Source organism: Oncorhynchus keta, chromosome 4 (assembly GCF_023373465.1).
Source record: "Oncorhynchus keta strain PuntledgeMale-10-30-2019 chromosome 4, Oket_V2, whole genome shotgun sequence".
NCBI lineage: Eukaryota > Metazoa > Chordata > Actinopteri > Salmoniformes > Salmonidae > Oncorhynchus > Oncorhynchus keta.
The window spans coordinates 31,418,356-31,440,099 of record NC_068424.1 but is presented as its reverse complement, the minus strand read 5'-3'; the positions used below and the strand labels follow the sequence as shown (position 1 = coordinate 31,440,099).

The 21,744-nt window shown below is 43.3% G+C and overlaps 1 protein-coding gene across 1 annotated transcript in view; it reads right to left on the bottom strand.

Moving 5' to 3' along the window:
* Positions 1-91: 91 nt before the first annotated feature.
* The window catches only part of LOC118373655 (tyrosine-protein kinase yes), a 31,644-nt gene continuing 9,991 nt past the window's right edge, over positions 92-21,744 (bottom strand). The window contains exons 2-12 of the mRNA XM_035759860.2: positions 20,203-20,490; positions 17,183-17,282; positions 16,530-16,628; positions 10,325-10,428; positions 9,783-9,932; positions 8,731-8,886; positions 8,063-8,242; positions 5,331-5,407; positions 4,792-4,945; positions 3,420-3,551; positions 92-2,488 (exon numbers count right to left, since the gene is read on the bottom strand). Of these exons, the coding sequence (XP_035615753.1) occupies positions 2,280-2,488; positions 3,420-3,551; positions 4,792-4,945; positions 5,331-5,407; positions 8,063-8,242; positions 8,731-8,886; positions 9,783-9,932; positions 10,325-10,428; positions 16,530-16,628; positions 17,183-17,282; positions 20,203-20,482 (1,641 nt within the window). The 5' untranslated portion in view covers positions 20,483-20,490 and the 3' untranslated portion in view covers positions 92-2,279. The remainder of the gene's footprint in view (positions 2,489-3,419; positions 3,552-4,791; positions 4,946-5,330; positions 5,408-8,062; positions 8,243-8,730; positions 8,887-9,782; positions 9,933-10,324; positions 10,429-16,529; positions 16,629-17,182; positions 17,283-20,202; positions 20,491-21,744) is intronic.

The following is a 21,744-nucleotide window of genomic DNA, read 5'->3' as shown; positions in this document are numbered from 1 at the left end:
TGACTGACAGCTTGAGATTCATAAAATGTTGTGCCTGTTGTCCGTATTAAACTAATGAATCTCACGAATTCAATACAGAATAACATACAAATTAGAATCAGAAATGTTTTATTTTCCAACTGTACAAATTCCACAGATTAGTATCTAAACCATAATTATTTATCTTTCCCCCAACGTCTTTGCTGTGCTTTTTATAAAATCAGGATTTTGTACAAAGCCCTTCTTTAAAACCCCAGTTGACCAATCTATGTTCTGCCCAGCTGTGTAAGTATGCATAATCAAATGTAACACTTAACTGATGAGTTTAAAGAAGAGTCAAATGACCCCTGTGGATGCGACATGACGCATTAAAATGACCTTCCTCCATTTTGCGGTCTTAAAATATGACTAAGCGTTTACTGGTTCTGTCTAATGTATTAAAGGAAGACTCGGCGATATGATGTAGGTGCACAAAATAAACAGCATAGTGGGTCAAATTCCGCAACTACTAAGAGCTTTGAAGCGCGAGGCTAAACTCCCCCACTGTTTTGGTCCCGTACCTACCACGCTCTTACAGCGTGAAGGGAACCCTTGCGCAAGCACTGTATGTGACTGAGGGAGCAAAGGCTTGCATCTCGCTCATCGCAATATCTGCGGTGCTGCTCGTGGCAACGTCATTTCGCTGAGTCTACCTTTAAAAACAAAAAATGTCTGAATAAAAACGTATCCTCTTTGTATCTAGGCTGAAACTGTTGACTGAATGAAATCCGTTCACACTATAAAATCACATGTAGTCAAAATAAAACAGTGTTCAGGTGCTTTGGCAATATGTTCCCATAAAGGTGAAATGGTTTCCTTTTCGAGCATCTTCAGGTCTGAAAATAGAACATCTGATGAGTCTAGTAAATGACCAAAGGCCAAGTCCTTTTTAACATAATTGTGTACAAGTTATTGCTGGCCCGTAACTGCCAAATCAGGTGGTTGCATCCATAAATTCAAATTCTAGTCCTAGATGTACATTAGTCTATACTAGCTCCATTCAAGATTGCCTCCTGTTGCGTAGTGCTATGACATGTGCAGAGACAATCTGCGTTGGCATGTAGCTTAGTGATCTACAGGGCTGTCGGCATTGCCAGGTGAGAGCTGAATAATATTCTCCTATCTCACAGTGATACATTGCTCCGGGGTAAAGTTTCCCTTAGATAGAGATCTAGGATCAGCTTCCTCTCCTGTAATCCTCACCTAAAGAATTTGTAGGGAAAATGCTAAACTGTCTCCAGATCAGAGTACAAGGGAAACAAGGTTTAGTCATACGCTGTAGTGATCTTTAAAGAGGTAATATAACTTGGCATGGCAACAGTTTGTCTTGGACACATAACAGGATGGACTTAGTGTTGTAGAAATGTCCTGTATGTTAATGAAGGACTCGAGGGCTTCACATGAACCTAGAACCATTTCCAAGATATGAATAATTCTTGGTTTATATAGAATAAAATCAACTAATAGAAATAAAATAGAAAATGAGCAGACAAGACGGACCCACGCAACTGTCCCTGATCCGCGCCACTCAAGTCGATCATTCAGAAAAACATGTAGAAAGAAAAGCATTTTCCAGTTGAACACAGAACTTAATTCTCATTTGAAATATTCCCACAGTACTTGCCTTTGAGTTTACACAAGCAGCCCAACTCTGATCTTAATTTCACTAATGGATCTTTTACCCAATCAGATCAGCTCTGAAAAATATTTCAAAAGATCTGATACGATTGGTCAAAAGACCAATTAGTGGAAAAATGAGCAGAATTGGGCTGCCTATTTCTAAAACGCAGCCGTACAGTACATCCTTCTCTCTTGTCCTCCATTTCAAAGAGCTCTCATTCCGAGAGCCTCTACCCTGATGGGCTTTCTCGTGCCATTTTCATGGTTCAACAAATTTGTTAAAACAACTACACAGTTGAATGATTGGTCACTTTGAAAATGAACATGATCATTGAGGACAAAATTAAGGATCCAAAATAAAATAGTAAATTCATACAAACTAAGACTATATTTAGTACCTGAAATTAAAAACAAACAGAACGTAAAAATACAATTTTAAAAAGATGTAAAAAAAAAAAAAAAGATCATCAGCGATAGCAGTGGTTTGTGCAACTTGATATCCAAGCTTCCAGTTGGCTTTTCTGAAGCACATTATTCATAGAATTACGTCTCCATGCGTCTGTATCCAAGTCTGCTCCTCCTGGGTGGAGAGATACATTGCACGGTGAAGTGGTCCAGGGCTGCGCTGCGGCCAGGCCTGACTATAGGTTATCCCCAGGCTGGTATTGTGGCTCCGTGGCTGTGAAGTAGTCCTCCAGGAAGGACTGGATGTACTCGAAGGTGGGCCTCTCGTCAGGGTCCTTCTTCCAGCACAACTTCATCATCTCGTGGAGGGACTCTGGGCAGCCCTGGGGGCAGGGCATACGGTACCCCCGCTCCACCTGCTCCAGGACCTCCCTGTTCACCATGCCTGGGTGGAGAGAGAATAAGACAGCGAGAGAAAGAGCGACACAGAAGGAGGGGGAGGGGTCAGTCTGTTTAGTGCCCATTCCATTAACAGTGCAGTAAACCATGTGAGTTAAGTCACAATAAAAATCAAGATTATCCACAACAAAACAAGGTCTGTGATCTATTTCCATTGTCACAGTCACGAGATGGTAGTGCATTGTGAAATCACCCAATAGCTCCATTAGACTATTACACCCCCCCGAAAAGCATAAATAAAAAAGGGGTCTGAAGGTTAGTGTGTGTGTCAGCGTTTCACAGCACCAGTCAGCCTCCCTCTCTCTCCCCTGAGCCCGATCAGTCTGGGACAGATGGTTATAAACAAGAGTGGTGTTCAATCTCCAGATCAGACCCTACCAGATGGTTCCCTCTAACCTCAGTCAGTGTTTACCCCGTAGAGACAAAAACAGCCATCACGACAGTGTCACCCCCAGCCCACTTCCTAGGACAGTATTAACTAGTCTAGGCTACAAAGACTTCACTGTTTACATTGTGCTGGCACGACTCCTCCTGGTTACACAAGACACCTACTTCCCTAGCTTTGGAGATCACACAATTGACTAATCCTAACCAGAGAGACAGCCTCAGACTGCCATTGTTGTTATGGGATTTGCATTCTAAAAGGCATTGTAATCCCTACATGGGCTCACATGGAGTGGGCACTAAGTCAAAAGAAGTGCAGTATATTGGACAGGGTTATTCCAACTCTTACCCTCTGCTCGTTTTCTGTAATAACTGATAATTAATTGCACCCACCTGGTGTCCCGGGTCTATATTAGTCCCTGATTGGAGAGGAACAATGAAAGAACACAGTGGAACTGGTTTGGAGGTCCAGAGTTGAGTTTGAGGGATATAGGGGGCCCATGTGGGACAAACATTGTTTTGTCTATTCTCACCTGGGTAGGGCACCCTGCCCTTGGTGACCAGTTCAGTGAGTAAGATGCCGAAGGACCAGCCGTCTGACTTGATGGTGAAGCGGCCGTACAGGGCAGCCTCAGGAGCCGTCCACTTGATGGGGAACTTGGCACCTACAAACCAGGAGCAGGAGGGGAAGATATGGGCAGAGACAAAGAAGAGAGGGGAGAGAGAGGGAGAGACAGAACATTAACTTCCACTAGGGGTCATTAGGGAGCCTAGAGTCATAATATAACCACTGAGAATAGAACCACTGAGAATAGAACCACTGAGAATAGAACCACTGAGAATAGAACCAGAGAATTGACCCATATCAAAGTTCATGCTTCAGTCTGCCATGACAATTACACTATTGACCTCGAACAAAACAATTCAAAAAATTTCTTTAACCGATCATACTTGGTTTTAAAAAATGGTTTAAGTCAGATGTAATTGCAAAGGAAACTGATTGAACTAAGATACAACATTGTCAATAAAGACAGATTCTTGTATGTGAACTGCAGGGTAAAAACAAAAGGTCACATTCAATAAGGTTTAAGACTAGTGTTGAGTGGGAAAAACAGTGGTATTGTCAGGGACGCCTGTTTCTCTGCTCAAACCATTGGTCTTAAATGGTTAAGCAGCAGGCAGCTTGAGAGTCAGAGTTTACTCACTGCAACTAATCAGAGTAAATGAGCATCTGCTTTCCGCTATTAGCTTAACTTACCATGGTAGGAAAAAACAGGGTTTAATCTACGCCAGTGACCTCACACACCCCCCTCATATACATCTCAAACGACTGTGACATTAAGCCCTGTGTCCCCGTAATCTCTCCTTTTTCCTAAAGTGTGCACCCGTTGACTACTTCCCCCAAATGTAAAAGCATTGTAGTGGTGTAGGCATGGGGTAGAGGAAGGTTCCATATATTAATAATAACACAATAATATACAAGTCATTTCAAATCCATGACGGGAAGTGAACAAGTAAGGAACACTTCGGGAGAAAGGAGAGATTATTGGGACGCAACCAGAGTTCTAAGCCGTCCGTCTGTCTGTCTGTCTGTCTGTCTGTCTGTTAACAACGCTAGGCCAGTAACCAAAAGGTTGCTGGTTCGAATCCCCGAGCCGGCAAAGGTGGAAAAATCTGCTGTTCTGTCCTTGAGCAAGGCAGTTCACCCCAAACAACAACTGTTCCCCGGGCGCCGATGACGTGGATGTCGATTGAGGCAGCACCCCGCACCCCTCTGATTCAGAGAGGGGTTGTGTTAAATGCGGAAGACACATTTTGGGTTGAATGCATAGGTATCCTCTTTCCACCCATACACACCTGCAACAACTGGGATTCTAAGTCCCTCTGTCTCGGTGCTCTACTAACCTTGCCTAGCCGTGTACTCGTTGTCCTCGATCAGCCTAGCCAGACCGAAGTCGGCGATCTTGCACACCAGGTTGTCCCCGACCAGGATGTTAGCGGCGCGCAGGTCCCTGTGGATGTAGTTCATCCTCTCGATGAAAGCCATACCGTCAGCGATCTGAGAAAACAAGCAGATTCATTTAACACGCAGTTTGATCACAGAGGCTCGGGTTAATAATTGATGTGATCCACTCGGAGAGCAGAGCCGTTGGTCTTGTGTAAGTCCCAATTGGCACCCTATTCCCTATTTAGTCAACTCCCTTTGACCAGGGCTCTTTTGGGATGCAGCCTTACAAACAGGAGGGAGAATGCTGGTGATGGATGCGGAAGAGTACACTAAATTGGTTCTCTTGTACAGCCGTGTACTACGGGGATTAAAAACAGCTCAAACCTATCCTTAGGTGGAAACACAGAGGGGCGAGACACTTGGAAACATACATGGCAGCTACTAGCTACATATGTAGAAATGTCAATGTTACCTGAGAGGTTGACTTAGGACTTACCTGTGCTGCCATATCCACCAGCAAGGGAAGCTTGAGGAATTTACCGTCTCCCTCCTTTAGGAAGTCCAGCAAACTTCCTACAAAAACACCAGCAAAACATGACAGTTACAGTACCAGAGAGACTGCAGCTAAATGTTGCACCAGCCAAATACCACCATAGAAATAGTGAGACCGAAGACTTCTTAAAATACACCTTCTTAAATATTCATGGTCCTTCCCTTGGTATTGATGAAGCTAGCAGCTTGTGTCTATGTTCGGTACACGGCTCCTAATGACATCTCGGGCGTGCCCCAAATGGCACCCTATTCCCTATATAGTGCACTACTTTTGACCAGAGCCCTATGGGACCCTGGTGGGAAAAGTAGCTGACTATATAGGGAATAGGGTGCCATTTGGGGCGTAGGCGGCGCCATTTCCTCCGTGTGAGAGAGGGACATTGTTCGTTTAATTGACCCCTGAACCAAGATAAGAATTGAGGGGATACCAAGGGAATAAACACACACACACGTTCCTCTGGTGCATTTATACATATATATACACAGGGGTCACTGAGTCCGTTTAAAAGGGATGAGTCATCAGCGTTCAATCACTAATAAAAAAAGAAACAGGGTGACGCATTGCAGCTGAGAAAGATGAAAGCTTGCCACAAAACTGCTGCCGTTCTCAATTAAATATCTCTGCTTCGGGCCTTATAAAACCCCACATGGGATTCCCAAGGACTTTCAAACTGTAGGGTACGTTAATTAAAAACGGCCATACATTTTAAATGGGGTCCTTTAAGGAAATTGTCCGGGATACATGCCGATAGGACGACGTTGTGTTGTGGCGTGATATCTAAAAGTTCGGATTTCAAAACATCTCATCAATTCGGCGCCTGAACAACCTTCGGCGTCGTGCAACAACTGACATCAAAATCTCTGGCATGTGGCCAACGTTCACTACGTTTGATAAAATACCAAGTTCTCCAACTCCATCACACACACACACACGTATAACAAGGTCCAGCTGAGCCAGCCAGCTAATCGCCTCCCCCAGGCATGTGTGTGTATGGGACCCTTCTGAAGAGAAACTCCAGCTATAATGTTTTAATTACACATCTAATCAACCGTGAGGAATCTATGTCAACATCACGCTGCCAGCCACATACGTCACCGCATCTGGACTGGAGAAGGAGAGGCTGTGTTTATCTGTGTCTGTAGAGGAAAGTATTCAGACCCCTTGACTTTTCCCACATTTTGTTACGTTACAGCCAATTTCTAAAATGTATTACATTTTGCCTGGCCCCCATCAATCTACACACAATACACCCAAAATGACAAAGCAAAAACAGTTTTTTAAATGTTTGCAAGCAAAAAGAACTGAAATATCAAATTTACATAAGTATTCAGACCCTTTACTCAGTACTTTGTTGAAGCACCTTTGGTAGCGATTACAGCCTCGAGTCTTCTTGAGTATGACGCTACAAGCTTGGTACACCTGTATTTGGAGAGTTCCTCCATTCTTCTCAGCAGATCCTCTCAAGCTCTGTCAGGTTGTATGGGGAGCGTCGCCGCACAGCTATTTTCAGTTCTCTCCAGAGATGTTTAATCAGGTTCAAGTCCGGGCTCTGGCTGGGCTACTCAAGGACATTCAGAGACTTGTCCCGAAGCCACTCCTGCGTTGTCTTGGCTGTGTGCTTAGGGTCATTGTCCCGTTGGAAGGTGAATCTTTGCCCCAGTCTGAGGTCCTGAGCACTTTGGAGCAGGTTTTCATCAAGGATCTCTCTTTACTGTGCTCCATTCATCTTTCCCTGGATCCTGACTAGACTTTTACTGAGGAGTGGCTTCCGTCTGGCCACTTGACCATAAATGTGTAATTGGTGGAGTGCTGCAGAGATGGTTGTCCTTCTGGAAGGTTCTCCCATCTCCACAGGGGAACTCTGGAGCTCTGTCAGGGTGACCTGATCAAGGCCCTTCTCACCTGATAGCTCAGTTTGCCTGGGCGGCCAGCTCTAGGAAGAGGTTCCAAACTTCTTTCATTTAAGAATGATGTAAAGCCACTGTGTTCTTGGGGACCTTCAATGCTGCATAAATGTTTTGGTACCCTTCCCCAGATCTGTGCCTCGACACAATCCTATCTCAGAGCTTTACAGACAATTCCTTTAACCTCATGGCTTGGTTTTTGCTCTGACATGTACTGTCAACTGTGGGACCTTATATATACAGGTGTGTGCCTTTCCAAATCATGTCCAATCAATTGAATTTACCACATGTGGACTCCAATCAAGTTGTAGAAACATCTCAAGGATGATTAATGGAAACAGGATGCATCTGAGCTCAATTTTGAGTCTCATAGCAAAGGGTCTGAATACTTATGTAAATAAGGTTTCTGTTTTTTATTTGTAATATATTTGCAAAAAAATGTTTACAACTATTTTCACTTTGGCAATCTACACACATTACCCCATAACGACAATGCAAAAACAGGTTTTTATATTTCACTAATATTTCATTTCTCTTAATGTATTTTTTAAATAAATTTCCCAACATTTAAAAAAACATGTTTTTGCTTTCTCATTATGGAGTATTGTGTGTAGATTGATGAGAAACACCCCCACTAATTTAACACATTTTAGAATAAGTCTGTAATGTAACAAAATGTGGAAAAAGTAAACGGGTCTGAAAACTTTCCAAATGCACTGCACTGCACACACACACACACACACACACACACACACACACACACACACACACCTTTGGCCATGTACTCAGTGACGATGTAGATGGGTTCCTCAGACACCACGGCGTAGAGGGGCACCAGCTTGTCGTGTCTCAGCTTTTTCATGATCTGGGCCTCCTGGAGGAAGGCCTCGGGGGACATGGTGCCTGGCTTCAGGGTCTTAATGGCCACCTTGGTGGTGCCGTTCCACGTGCCTGGATAGAATTACAGAATTAGAATGAGCCGGGTCATGCTGCTGCTAATTGAAGAAGCAAGACAATGGTGTAAAAACAGAAGTAAACAAATAGTAGTGTTCAGCACAGTACACATTCTGGCACCATATTCCCTATACAGCCCGGTCAAAAGTAGTGCACTACATAGAGAATAGGGTGCCATTTGGGATGCAGCCCCCCGACATAATACAGTACGGGTGTATTTGGGTACATGAACACATGTAGTTATGAGCTGTGGCTGGATGGACTTGTGTCTCACTGAAAGAGAATGCTACTTCCTCCGGAGATAAAGATAAAAGGAGGAAGCATCTGAAGGAAGTGAAAGATTCCCTGGCCTGGGATAAAAATAGTGTAATATATTTCCTGTCTGTTCAGACCATCCAGATTGTGTGTGTGTGTGTGTGGGCGCGCATATTTGTTCTTTGTGTGTGTGTGTGCCCGTCTTGTGTCTAAACAGTATTTGGTCTTACCCATCCAGACCTCTCCGAAGCATCCCTGGCCCAGTTTGAGCTCCAGGCGTAGGGACTCCCGGGGGATCTCCCAGGCATCCTTGGCCAGTCCCTGGGTCTGGGGCTTCACAGTGGGGCACACTGTGGTCAGCCGGTAGCACAGACCGTCTGCATGCTCTGCGTGGGGGGCACAAACAATCATGTAGGGATTCTTATGAATCCCAGCAGTAAAGTACGAGGGAAACCCAGCGAAGCTTGAAAAGGGGAAATTTCACACAACACTTCAAGTTTGCCCGTCAGACATGCTATACGGCTGAATTTAGACATGCCTATAATAACAGAGCTAAATATGAATGAGAATCGGATGATTTAACACGACTGGGACTTCTTGCTTTTATAGTGCACCAGAGCAAGTTTTTCATTTGCCCCAAATGCCACCCTATTCCCTATATGGTGCAATGATTTTTTTTTTTTTTATGTAGGGAGCAGGGTGCCATTTGTGACAGAGACGTAAAGTGGGCTCTCCCAGAGAGTTTTAACCGTTCTCCTTCTGCTGAAAGGGAGGCATTTAGGGAAGGTCTTTATTAAATATTCAATCTGTGAGCCATTCATCTAGCTGGGGAAATCACTGGGTCAATTACAGGTAAGCCTGCTACTACAGAAGCACAGATGTGAGAGAGAGACCGCAGTGCATGAGTGTGGATTTATCATCAGAAACTGCACTTGGAGAAGGGGAGGAAGCTGTGGATAAGACAGTTACTGCGGAGCTACACTGGGGGGTGTTGGGAAAAACAGGTTTTAACTGCGACATTTTGCCAGCGCGAACAGAACGTGAGCCACTTTATCAAGTGTTCTCTTGCGTGAGCTACCCGTCAAACTCTTGAAAATAGAAACAGTGTCATTTTACGCTGAGCCGTGTCGCTTAGGCCCAGGTTTCATAGAAATGAATAGGAGCATCTCACGCTCAGCAAGGTTACGTTTCCAGTGTAGCAGGCCTGTTAAAGAGTGAGTTTGAGAAAGTGAGTGTTGGGAGAGATCGAGAGACCATAAATAAAAGGAGGTAGAAGACATACCTGTGTAGTGTTTGACCAGTTTCTGCAGCGTGTCAAACTGGGCGCGCGTGGTGATGTAGTAACCCCCGTTGTCAAGTTTGCGGATCTTGTAGTGTTTCACATTGTCGCCTTTAGCATCGTCCCAGTCTCGTATGGACAGGGAGTAAGCACCTGGAGACAATGACCAGATTCTTCGTCCATCCAAGCAACAGTATTAAGACCTAGGCTTTATTCATGGAAATGTGAGTGTCACTGGCTATTTCTCAAATGACTCCATATTCCCCATTATAGTGCACGACTTTGTCTTAGGGTACCATATGACTTCAGGGCCAGTATTCACAAAGTGGGTCAGAGTGCTGACCTATGATCAGTTCCCACTTGTCCATGTAGTCTTATTCAGCGTGATCTCAAAGGCTAAACTGATCCTTAAAAATCAGCAGTCGTACTCTGAGATGCTTGGAACATACCGGACCCCAGTCAACACAAAAGTAGTGCACTACATTGAGAAATGGCGTGTAACTAGAGACGCAGCCCGTGCACGTTTGCACGTCAATCGTCTTCACCTTTAGTAGTTTCACTCTCTCGCACCAGGAAGGTGCCTCGGTTGTTGCCTTGATTCAACAGAAGCCTCTCAGCATCTTTACGTCCCATTTTACCAAAGTACCACCTGAGGAAGGACACAGAAATAGAACAAGTAGAGCCTTTGTAAAATGTTGCAGTACAGCAGTTTCCCAAATCTGTCCTTGAGAATCCCCAGCCGCTCCAAGTATTTGAAGAGCATTTTATGTGTTCCAGAACAAGCACACCATTCTATTTCTATGGAAGGACCAACATTTACAGCAATACCAGCATATGTTACTATGAACTTTACTTGAATCAGGGATCATTTCAGTGTTCGGAAAAGTCCAACTTCAAATACACAACGAGAGGGGAAAAAAGCATTGACTCCATCAGTCAAGAGACCTCACAGACATGCATCAGGGTCAATCTAACAAACGGGATAAGATTCCATTTCCTTGCTAAACGATCATCAACCTCTAGGCTCATTTGGAGATTGTGGCTGAAACCCCCTGTGGCCATATGTATGAAGTGCAGGGCTCTACAGAGTACATGTGCTCCTAAATTGAAAAATGTAGGAACACAAAGAAATGATTAAAAAAGTTGATAAATAAAAGTAGTAAAGCACAATGCCTCAAATATTTAGTTACTGAGGGTAGACAAATGTTCAGCTGCCCCTTTAAGGGCGGCAGGTTGGCGTGGTAACAGGGCACTCGCATGGCATGCAGGCTCGCATGTCTGTGAGGTCTCTTCACTAGCAGTTGAGCAAGTTCAAACTAAAAACAACCTAGCGTGTGAACAAAACGACGTAGCCTAAATAGCCAAGAAACACAAGGACAAAGTCGCACTTCCGTAGTCTCCGATGCCTGTGCGCACTCACAGTGCAGACAGGCCCCAGACACTGTTGCTGCACGACGTGGGATAGCACCTGGCTCCACGAGGGGGCCTAAGCCCCCTCAGTTCAAACTTGTACCCCTCAGTTTTAGTTCAATGTCCCTACATAAATAAAAACAGCAAAAATGATTGAGTGAAAAATGTATCTCCGCTGTGTCAGCACAATGGACAGAGCATGCCACGGTGTGTGAAGGGGGGCTATGGAAAGCCACTGGGGCAGTTAGGTATGACTCCTTTGTGTTTTAATAAAAAACTACAACAGAGATAAGAGTTTTGGGTTAAGTGACACGTCCTCACCATGGCCTGTCATATTTGACTTACATTTTACAAAAGGCAGGGGTCAAGTCTACCAGTCGGACCATAGTGAGGACGTGGAGTTGGAGGCCGAACAGTCTCCTCCTCTTCCGTTGTTCTTATAGGGGAGGGGTAATCTGCCCTATGATGGGGTGTGAGGTTTTCATCCGACATTGACTGACACCGATTTGATTATGACCAAGCTCTTTTCTGGAGCCTGGAGAGGGTGTGCTCTGACCTTTTCCCTGGGCTTGGAGAGAAGATGACTGCACCGCAAAAGGTTCCTGGGTGTGGCACGGACGTTGTGTCACCGCTGGGGGTATGGAGACAACCCCAGTGTCCACTATGAATCGTTCAGGGGAGAATTCTCCCATTACAAGCTTCAGCAAAGGCCCATGCAGGAAGTTTGTGCCCCCCGCATCACCAAGAGGTTAGAGGACAGTGTTTAGGGCCTGGGCAAAGTGTTAATTTACCTCAGGCTAACTGCTATGATACTCCTTTATTTGGCGGGGGAATATGCATCATGTACCCAGTGGTCGTTTTAGAAAGCGCCATCCCGCCTTGCTGTCACATGTCCATTAGTTTGGGTAGTGTCGGGTGGTGAGAAATACTAAATCATGCTGATTTCAGTTGAAGGGAAAATGAGGACTGCTAGGTCCTGACAATGTTTGAAGTTACTGCTTGTGTGTGAGGAACGTGTCTCGAGCATCAGTTTAAACATCGAGACCAGAATAAAGGGAGGGGGGCGTGGCGACGACACGCTATAGGCACATCTCTCTCCACTATTGCATACCATTTCTTTCCTTGAGCCAATTGTTTGTCAATGTTGATCAATGCCTTGTGAAATAAACAATATCTTCATCAGTAAAGTTACTGCTAATCCCAACATATTCCCCCATTCATTTAGAATGTTTGATGTCTACTCATACCATTCTCCAAGTGGAAATGTTGTTTGGAGAGCTCACAAATTGCAAAACACTTGTGATAAAGACTTTTGGTTTATTTAATTGCATTTATCAGTTTACTGTACATTTCTTTGTTTGGATAGCATATGTCTGATTTCTCTTTTAAGTGTGAATAGATATACCTGGCCTGTGCACCAAGAAAAGGTGTGGCTAAATGTACTTAAGTGCCCGTTTGGGGATGTTGTAGTTAGTTCACTTTTGGGTAACTCAAGGGGAGGCTGTATCTGAGCATGGCAGACCCAACCTGTGCTTTATTGGCGAAGATGGGTTTTTCCTGATGAGAGGCTTTTTCTTTGGAATGCTGACATTTAAGTCAGAACGTAAATATATATCACACACACGCAGTACGAGTCAAACGTTTGGATACACCAATTCCTTCTATGGTTTTTCTTATTTTTTTTTTTATACTATTTTCTACATTGTAGAATAATAGCGAAGACATCAAAACTACAAAATAACACAAGTGTTAAATCAAAACATACATTTGAGATTCTTCAAAGTAGCCACCCTTTGCCTTGATGACAGCTTTGCACACACTTGGCATTCTCACAACCAGCTTCATGAGGTAATCACCTGGAATGCATTTCAATTAACAGGTGTGTCTTGTTAAAAGTTCATTTGTGGAATTTCTTTCCTTCTTAATGTGTTTGAGCCAATCAGTTGTGTTGTGACAAGGTTGGGGTGGTATACAGAAGATAGCCCTATTTGGTAAAATACCAAATCCATATTATGGCAAGAACAGCTCAAATAAACAAAGGGAAACAACATGAAGGTCAGTTAATTTGTAAAATGTCAAGAACTTAAGGTTTTTTCAAGTGCCAAACCATCAAGCGCTATGATGAAACTGGCTCCCATGAGGACCACCACAGGACAGGAAGTTGCCTCTGCTGTAGAGGCTAAATTCATTAACTGCACCTCAAATAAATGCTTCGCAGAGTTCAACTAACAGACATCTCAACCATGAACACTTCACATTCAGAGGAGACTGCATGAATCAGGCCTTCATGGTCAATTGTTACAAAGAAACCACTACAAAAGGACAAAAATAAAAAGAAGAGACTTGCTTGGGCCAAGAAACAATGTACCACATCTCTGGTGAGCACAAGAGACTAATGTAATGTTGTTTAGAAAATAAATGCGTGTCAGCTAAGCTAACAGCAGCTAAATTCTTTATGATGGCTGCCATGTTTGTTTATATTGGACTATCCGAAAAGTCCTTAATCCCAGAATGCCATTCACTATAAAACGCAAATAAACAAACTCGGATGGCTACACTCATTGCCTGAAAAATATCATCTTAGTTTAGCAACTTTTCAGCATTTAACAAATCGTCAATATACTTGTTGCAGTGTATACAAGAACCGAAGCACATGACTTGACAAGTCGTTACCATTTTTGACAAATCACAAAGCAAATACAATGTGTTCACCTCACAGACCTACTGCCTAGCCTAACCGTAGCGCAAAAGCTAAACAGGAATGAAAACATTTTACGGGGGTTTGTGGGAGAGTCCATGGGGTGTAGAAATGGGGCAAGGCATTGTGAGGAGATATGGTGCAGAAAATATTACTATGATTGGGGATATCAATAAATGGGTGGCAAACAAGGTAAGTTTAAACTCCAAATAAAAATAAAACCCCTGGAAAGGGGGGTCTGGACTGGCAACCCTGAGGCACCAAAGTCTCAGACTTGCGACTTCAGTGCGTTCAAGACAACTGGGAAGTCGGGGGGGGGATGAGATGTCACCAAACTCGGAATTCAATGCAGAATGCATTGTATGATGTCAACAAACATGGCGCAACACATAGCCAGTAAATAGCTTAGCATTTGCTCATTATAATCATTGCAACATTCAAAAAAAGTATTTTACACGCATCATGTGTGTCCATTACAATCTATGCAAGAATCGGAATGCATGATTTGTCACCAGTACATGAAACCGTGAATAAAACAGTAAATAGATTATGACACATACATACTAGAAGGTCGACCGATTAATTGGAATGGCCGATTAATTAGGGCCGATTTCAAGTTTTCATAACAATCGGAAATCGATTTTTTTAAATGATACACCTTTAATCTTTATTTGACTAGGCAAGTCAGTTAAGAACACATTCTTATTTTCAATGACGGCCTAGGAACGGTGGGTTACAAATAAATAAATAAAATTGGCCGATTAATCGGTATCGGCTTTTTTGGTCCTCCAATAAAATCGGTATCGGCGTTGAAAAATCATAATCAGTCGACCTCACATACATACAGTGGGGCAAAAAAGTATTTAGTCAGTATTTAGGACAGAGGAGCCTCTTAAAGAAGAAGTTACAGGTCTGTGAGAGACAGACATCTTGCTTGTTTGTAGGTGACCAAATACTTATTTTCCACCATAATTTGGAAATAAATTCATTAAAAATCCTACAATGTGATTTTCTGGATTGTTTTTTTTTTTATTTTGTCTGTCATAGTTGAAGTGTACCTATGATGAAAATTACAGGCCTCTCATCTTTTTAAGTGGGAGAACTTGCACAATTGGTGGCTGACTAAATACTTTTTTGCCCCACTGTACATACATATGCTATAGCAGAAATGACAACACGATATACAGAAAATAAGCCACTTACTTTGATAGGAACACACACATGTCCAAAGTCCAATTTGTAAGGAAGAACAACCATGAAGGCAATGCAAATGCCAGACAGAAAATGTTTGTGCAAGGCCTGTTCTGACTAGTGATGCGCAACGTCTTCATACTTGATCTGGGGAAACACTAGGGAAGTGCTTGGTTCTAGTTGAAGAGAGAAGATTAGCCGGCTCAGTAAAGCCTCAAACATAAGTGATCCGCAACAGTGAAATGGGCTACTTCTTATGTGAATTAACGAGGCGGCGGAACACACCCCAATTAAAACAGTTTGAGAAAATAATTTGAAAATAATTTGAAATTGACAAGTTGAAACATAGCCTATAGATAATTAGCAGGCAGCGTGCCTTGGTTTGAGGGCAGCGCGGATAACTGTCCTGTTGTGTAACAATCACATTTTGGAACAGTGAGAGCAGACTGACATGAGCAAAAAAACTAAACAAAAAAAAAAACTCACGCAGGGGCGACGGTTAGAGATATTTGGAACTCACGCTTTAAAAAAGGTTAACACTTTTTTTGGATACTACATGATTCCATGTGTGTTTTCATCGTTTTGATGTCTTCACTATTATTCTACAATGCAGAAAATAGTAAAAAATAAAGAAAAACCCTTGAATGAGTAGGTGTGTCCAAGCTTTTGACCGGGACTGTATATATATATTTGCAAATATCACTGTCATCTTTGAAAACACCAGTGACCGTGTAAATAAATCCAACACTAATTTGCACCTCTACCTGACAGCCTCCTGCTGAATCTTTGTCCTTGTGACTGCTAGAAGGCTCCTATTTTACACTGAGACGGCGCAACGGAGATAGGTTGACGGCGAAATCTGTAGCATGTCACTTGACAAGCACTCAATGATCTAGGAATCTCTGCATTTGAACTTTGTTTATTATGGTATAGCGTGATGTTAGCAGAATTCAATATAATTCCAATACAAGAAACCCAAAAAAATGTAGCCCCTTCGCTGATTTCAACTGCCCCCTTAGTCACTTTATCCTGGCGCCAGATCTGACGGGATGTGTAGTCCTTTGAGTGTTTAGCTACCATATGTAGCTAGTTTTGATTCCAATTGACCCTTCACTAAGCCCCACCCCATAATTGTGGGCAACCAATCACAGCGCTCCAACGGACACATTTTTAAGGCTTTCCTGTTTGTGTGTGTGTGCCCACTCTTGGATCACTATGGATAAGATCACCTGGACAGGTGGAACCTGGTCTTAGATCAGCACTCCTACTCCCGAGACACTTGATACATATGGACCCAGGAGAACAGGAGAAGCTCTGAGATCTTCTAGTGACTGTGCCTCCAGCGAGAGCTGTGTGGTGTAATGGTCACGCTGCAGTTATTAGGCTAGCTCTATTTGCTGTTGTAGCCGTGGATAGTCTTAAAATAAGGTTATGAGTGACAAGGGTCTTACTCTTCAGCCTGGATCGAGTCAGCTGGTGCCACATAGTTACTGGGGATGTAACCCTTCTTCCCTGTGTTGATGGAGCGCGCCTCCCACCAGTCCCCTTCTCTGTAGGGGGGGACAGAGAGAGATAGATAGATACAGACAGAGACAGATATAAAGAATCATCCAGATAGATATAGCACTACTATGTCTGGACAACGACAGTCTGGTTATGAAAGGGACTTGTATGCTTGTTTTATCTGTGTCTTGGCAGTGAGCTTGTACATGCTGTCTTTTATGCATGGATTCTATTGCTATATTATTAAGGCATGCAGCAAAGTATTCATTTGAATGTAACAAAGTCAACCAAGGCTACATTATAGAGCAGAAAGTTATATATGACCTAAGGCACCATCTATGTTAAAGGTTTTGTTAAATTAATCAAATGAAAGTCTACAAAAAACAGGATCGGGGGGGGGGACAAATCTAACCCATTTAGGAAGAACACTGTACAGAACAGGTAGTGTTCTTAAAGATAGTCTGTCATCGTTACACCACTACTCTACGGGAATAAGCCCCTGATCATGGTGAATGATGTTCTCAGAGGGAGCGTGCGTCCCAAATGGCATTCCATTCCCTATGTAGTGCGCTACTTTTGACCAGGGCCCATGGGGACTCACGTGTTGTTGATGATCTGGAAGCGGTCCCCTTTTTTGAACGACAGGTCGTCTGAGGTTCTGGCTTCATAGTCGTACAAGGCCACAAAGAACGTAACCCCACCTGAATACAGACACAGAAAACATTAAATAAAACATTCAAGTTAAATGCACAAGTGAAATTCATGACAGTATGTCCATTTAAGAGGCTGAAATAGATTTTGTTGACTAACTCGCAGAGATATGGTGGAGAACCAGTTAGAATATGAAGGAATTCAGAGCTACTAATAGCCTATTAAAAGATACAAAGACTTCCTATAAATACCTGCTGACCTTTGTGCCAAGATTGACAGAAACAATGTTGCTGAATGTTCACAGTACCAAACTCTGAGTAGCATCTGTGTTCTCTAGCCTGCACACTCCCTAACGATTTTTCACTGTCGGTAATTCTACTCTATAGAAATTGCCAGTATATAGATTAGAAATAATGTCATGTTGGTCCGGAAACGGACCGGCCATAGTGCAGTTTGGGCGAATGCCAGATGGGTCGGTCTATCTTAAGCCCAGTGGGCTGGTCTTTGGTGTGTGATTTTTTAAAATCATTATGGCTAATGGGGGCCTCAAGAGAGAGAAATAAATAAAAAAAATGGGGAGATGTGTTAGAAATGCCCAGGCCAATTTCTGCTCCCGGTCCATCCCTGTGTAGGGCATACTAATGGCAGTGGGATGGGTACGGTTCTGACAGGGAGTCTAAATCAGTCGGGGAGCAGATTTAACGGTCCGGCAAGGTAGTTGTTTGCTTCGCGTCTTAAAGGAAATGATTACGTCAGCTCGGTGCAAAGAGAACATCGTTACAAGACATCAATAATAACATGGCACAGGTCAATCTCATCTCGCAGATACGTAATGTCAATAAATACACTGGAAACCATTCTGCTTACTGGGCAGAGAATAGACATGGCAGATTGTGTGGATAATAGGGCTGTGACCATTACAGTACCATGAAACAGAGCAGGCCAACTCTTTGGTCCTTTAAAAACCTACATACCTGCTGTATGTAAAAAAAAATATATATATATATATATATTTTTTTTAAGTGTGCTATAGCTTTGGAAATAAATACATGTGACTCTGGATGACAACATCATGATGTTGGTTTCCAACATTAGGGCAGTTTTCCTAAAGAAGTTAAATTGCGTTTCGTTTCCTTGCCACGATTCTAACAAGTATCGCGATACTGCTATCATCCTGGCCCTGGCGGATAAATATCTATACGTTTGTCCCAAATGGCAGCCTATTACCTATATAGTGCCCTTAGGGCTCTGCTCAAAAGTAGTGCACTACATAGGGACAGTGTTTCCCCAACTCCGGTCCTCAAGCACTCCCAACAGTACATATTTTTGTTGCGGCCCTAGACAAGCACACCTGCTTGAAATCAGGCGTTTTTGGGAAACACTGACATAGGATGTGTCCCAAATGGCACCCACTTCCCTATGGCACCCCTCATGGGGAGCTCATATTCATCATACCCATTGCTGAACAACCAAGCTGCCAAAACAAATCCCATTATCTGGTCCAGGAACTCAATACCGTGCCCTGTAACTCCACCCCCTACACACACACACACACACACACACACACACACACACACACACACACACCAACAAAGAGGGGGATTACAAACCTAATCCCACCTAAACAGGAGAGCTCAATCTCATCTCACTGCTCTTTGGGACCTTATCAGATTGATTAGTCTCCCTGCCACCTTTAAAAATCAATCGTTGTCATTCACAAACAAATCAACACCTATGGACAACGTGATTGAAGGACATCTTAAGGCATCTGCGTGCTTCCGAGCCGAAACAGTGGAACGGTATTGAGATCCTGGGCCAGATGATGGGATTGGTTTTGGCAGCTTGGTTGTTCAGCAGTGGGTACGATGAATATGAGCTCCCCATGGGGGGTGTCATAGGATGTGTCCCAAACGGCAGTTTGGTAGAGTTGGTGCATATATTATATGACGACATTGTGATGCTTTTGGTCATTTTTTAATTCAGTGAGGGTTTTTTGTCTGTTCAAGCACACAAATTCTTTCCTGGAGGCAAGCCGAAGTCTACGCCCCTTCATCAGTGATTGGTCAACAGTAGGGATTCTTCATTAAACGCATGAAGAACTAATTTTCATGCACATTTGTTCATTGAAAAATACTGCACCAAACAGCTTAGTTAGATGTAAAAGATCTCTTTGGCAAAAACGTCAAAATTAATGACAGATTTCTTGAGTTATCTTAAGAGTCATTCTGACTACTTTGAGGAAGTGTATACTGGCTATGGCATCTCAAAATAGACAAACAATATTATTCCTGTTTTTTTCTCGTTTTTCAAGCAAAGGTATGCTAGCATTCGAGTCGGCTAGCCGAGTTAAGCTAGGCGCCAGCCAAACTGATGCATGCTGACGCCTTAAGAAGGAAATGGTGAGAGACCACTGGATTTGAATCATCTGAAATGCAATGGCAGGTGGACTCTGGAGTGACTCCAGATATTGGAGTTGTCAGATCAGCAGCTATTCTGTTGTGGGGAATAAGCATATGGGTCCTTGTGAAGGAACTATAGAAGAAGTTTCAAATGGCTAACTTTAGAGTACGTATATAGTATCGATGCGGTTAAGAGGACAATGGCACTAGACCAAAACAATGGAAATGCCAAGTAAATTTGCAGACATTTAGGCTATTGTTTATGTGTCTATTTCACACTATGTTGAGGTAAAAATCGGAGTATAATGCTTGTATGGATGTCAACCCCAATACAGATGTTGAACGTGTGCCAATCCAGAATCTCTTATCCCCCACCTTCTGCTTTATTGTAGTTACGATAGAAAGGCATACAGGTGCGTACGGAAATCCACACTTGAAATCTACACGTCGACAAACGCATCGCACAAATCATCCATTGGATGTCAACGTGTGATTTGCGCAAACATTTTTATGTAGGCTATGCTTGAAGATCTCAAGTTAGGATCGTGTGGATAATATAGGCAAGTCCCACCTGAGACTGCACCGGGGAACGTGCCGGGTAGAGCGCCGGAGAAGGAGGTGGAAGCCCCTCCGAAGGGGGTCATGATGGAGGAAGCTCCTCCGAAGGGGGTGATGGCGTGGGGGTTGAAACCTGCAGCGGGCCCCGTGGAGGACGGCTGGTTCTGCTGCAGCTGGGTGGGGTCGGGCCCGTAGTGGCCCACGTGGGGACCGATGACATCTGAGACCGGAGCGTTATCCGGGCGGTACTTCATGGTAGGCCCCTTGTCCTCTTTACTCTTGATGCAGCCCATGTTCAAGTCTGGAGAGAAACAAAGTTAAGAGCTTAGTTTCAGGACAGGACTGAAACAAATCCACAGGACAGTACAGGCCTGAATATTCACTCCTGTGTCAGTCACCGTTGGCATAGATGTGATAGCTTCCCCCCACCTCCCCCCATACAGTCTAAGCATACAAATGATTAAGAATTACAGCATACAGACTGGTTAGAAGGATTCCATTAATGAGACGTCGACTACCACTGTAGCCACAACCTAGAGAATTGTACGTCTATAAAAATTGACATTTGTAAAAATAATAATAATAAAAATAAATTGTCGTCAAACTATATGATGTACTTTTATTTTATGGCTAAAGCCATGAGTACATGTGCTGTATATCTTGGACAAAAATCCTAAATCTGATCTGAAATTATTTGGTTGTAGAGAGTCACTCGCGGTCATAATCAAAAAACGTGACCTGGTTCAATCATACACATATAACATAACTAGTCTAGTGTGTCCTATGCAAAGTACATACATCATGTTATACTGGTTGACAGTCTAAACATTTTATAAGTGGGTTTAGAGCTGTTGTGTTTATCTGTATGACTTTAGGAGATAACGTGTTCATTATATGAATATCCAACTGACAGCAGATGAAAAGCCATGCTGTTGCAAATAGTAAGAATTCTGGGAAACGCATGTTTTACATTTGCTGCTTTTTTGTGTGGGTCAAACCTTCACAATAATGGTTGCAACACAGTCACCAGCCATTTAAAAACAAATTACATTAGGTTATGTCCCAATTCTCCACACTTCTCCCGAAGTGTGCACTTGCACACTCCCCGTCATGGATTTAAAGGCATAGGATTGGTGCAAGCATTGGCAGGAGAGAGAGTTTCCACCCTGCCTCAACCCATGCAAGAAAGTGTGCAAGTAGACTACATACTTCGGAGAAGGGTGAAGAATCGGCACGCATGCCTTAAAAATCACCAGCAACTCTTAGGTCAAACCATTGTCCCGAAAAAGCAACACTTTTATACTGACGTGTTCACCATCTGCATTGTTCTCATTCTTCCCTCTCAACAGAATTGGCCAGTGTTACCCCGAGGTATTCCCTTTGTGAAGAGAAGGCCACGTAAATATGCTCCAGTCAGGGGGATGTTTTGACTGATCTGGAAACAGCTGCCCTAGACTGAGAGGGTTACAGCCATGACTCTCAATCGTTTTCTTTACCAGGGGGGTGGGCTAGGCTTCTACGAAATTGTGAACCTTCTTTGAAATCTCAAGCTCGG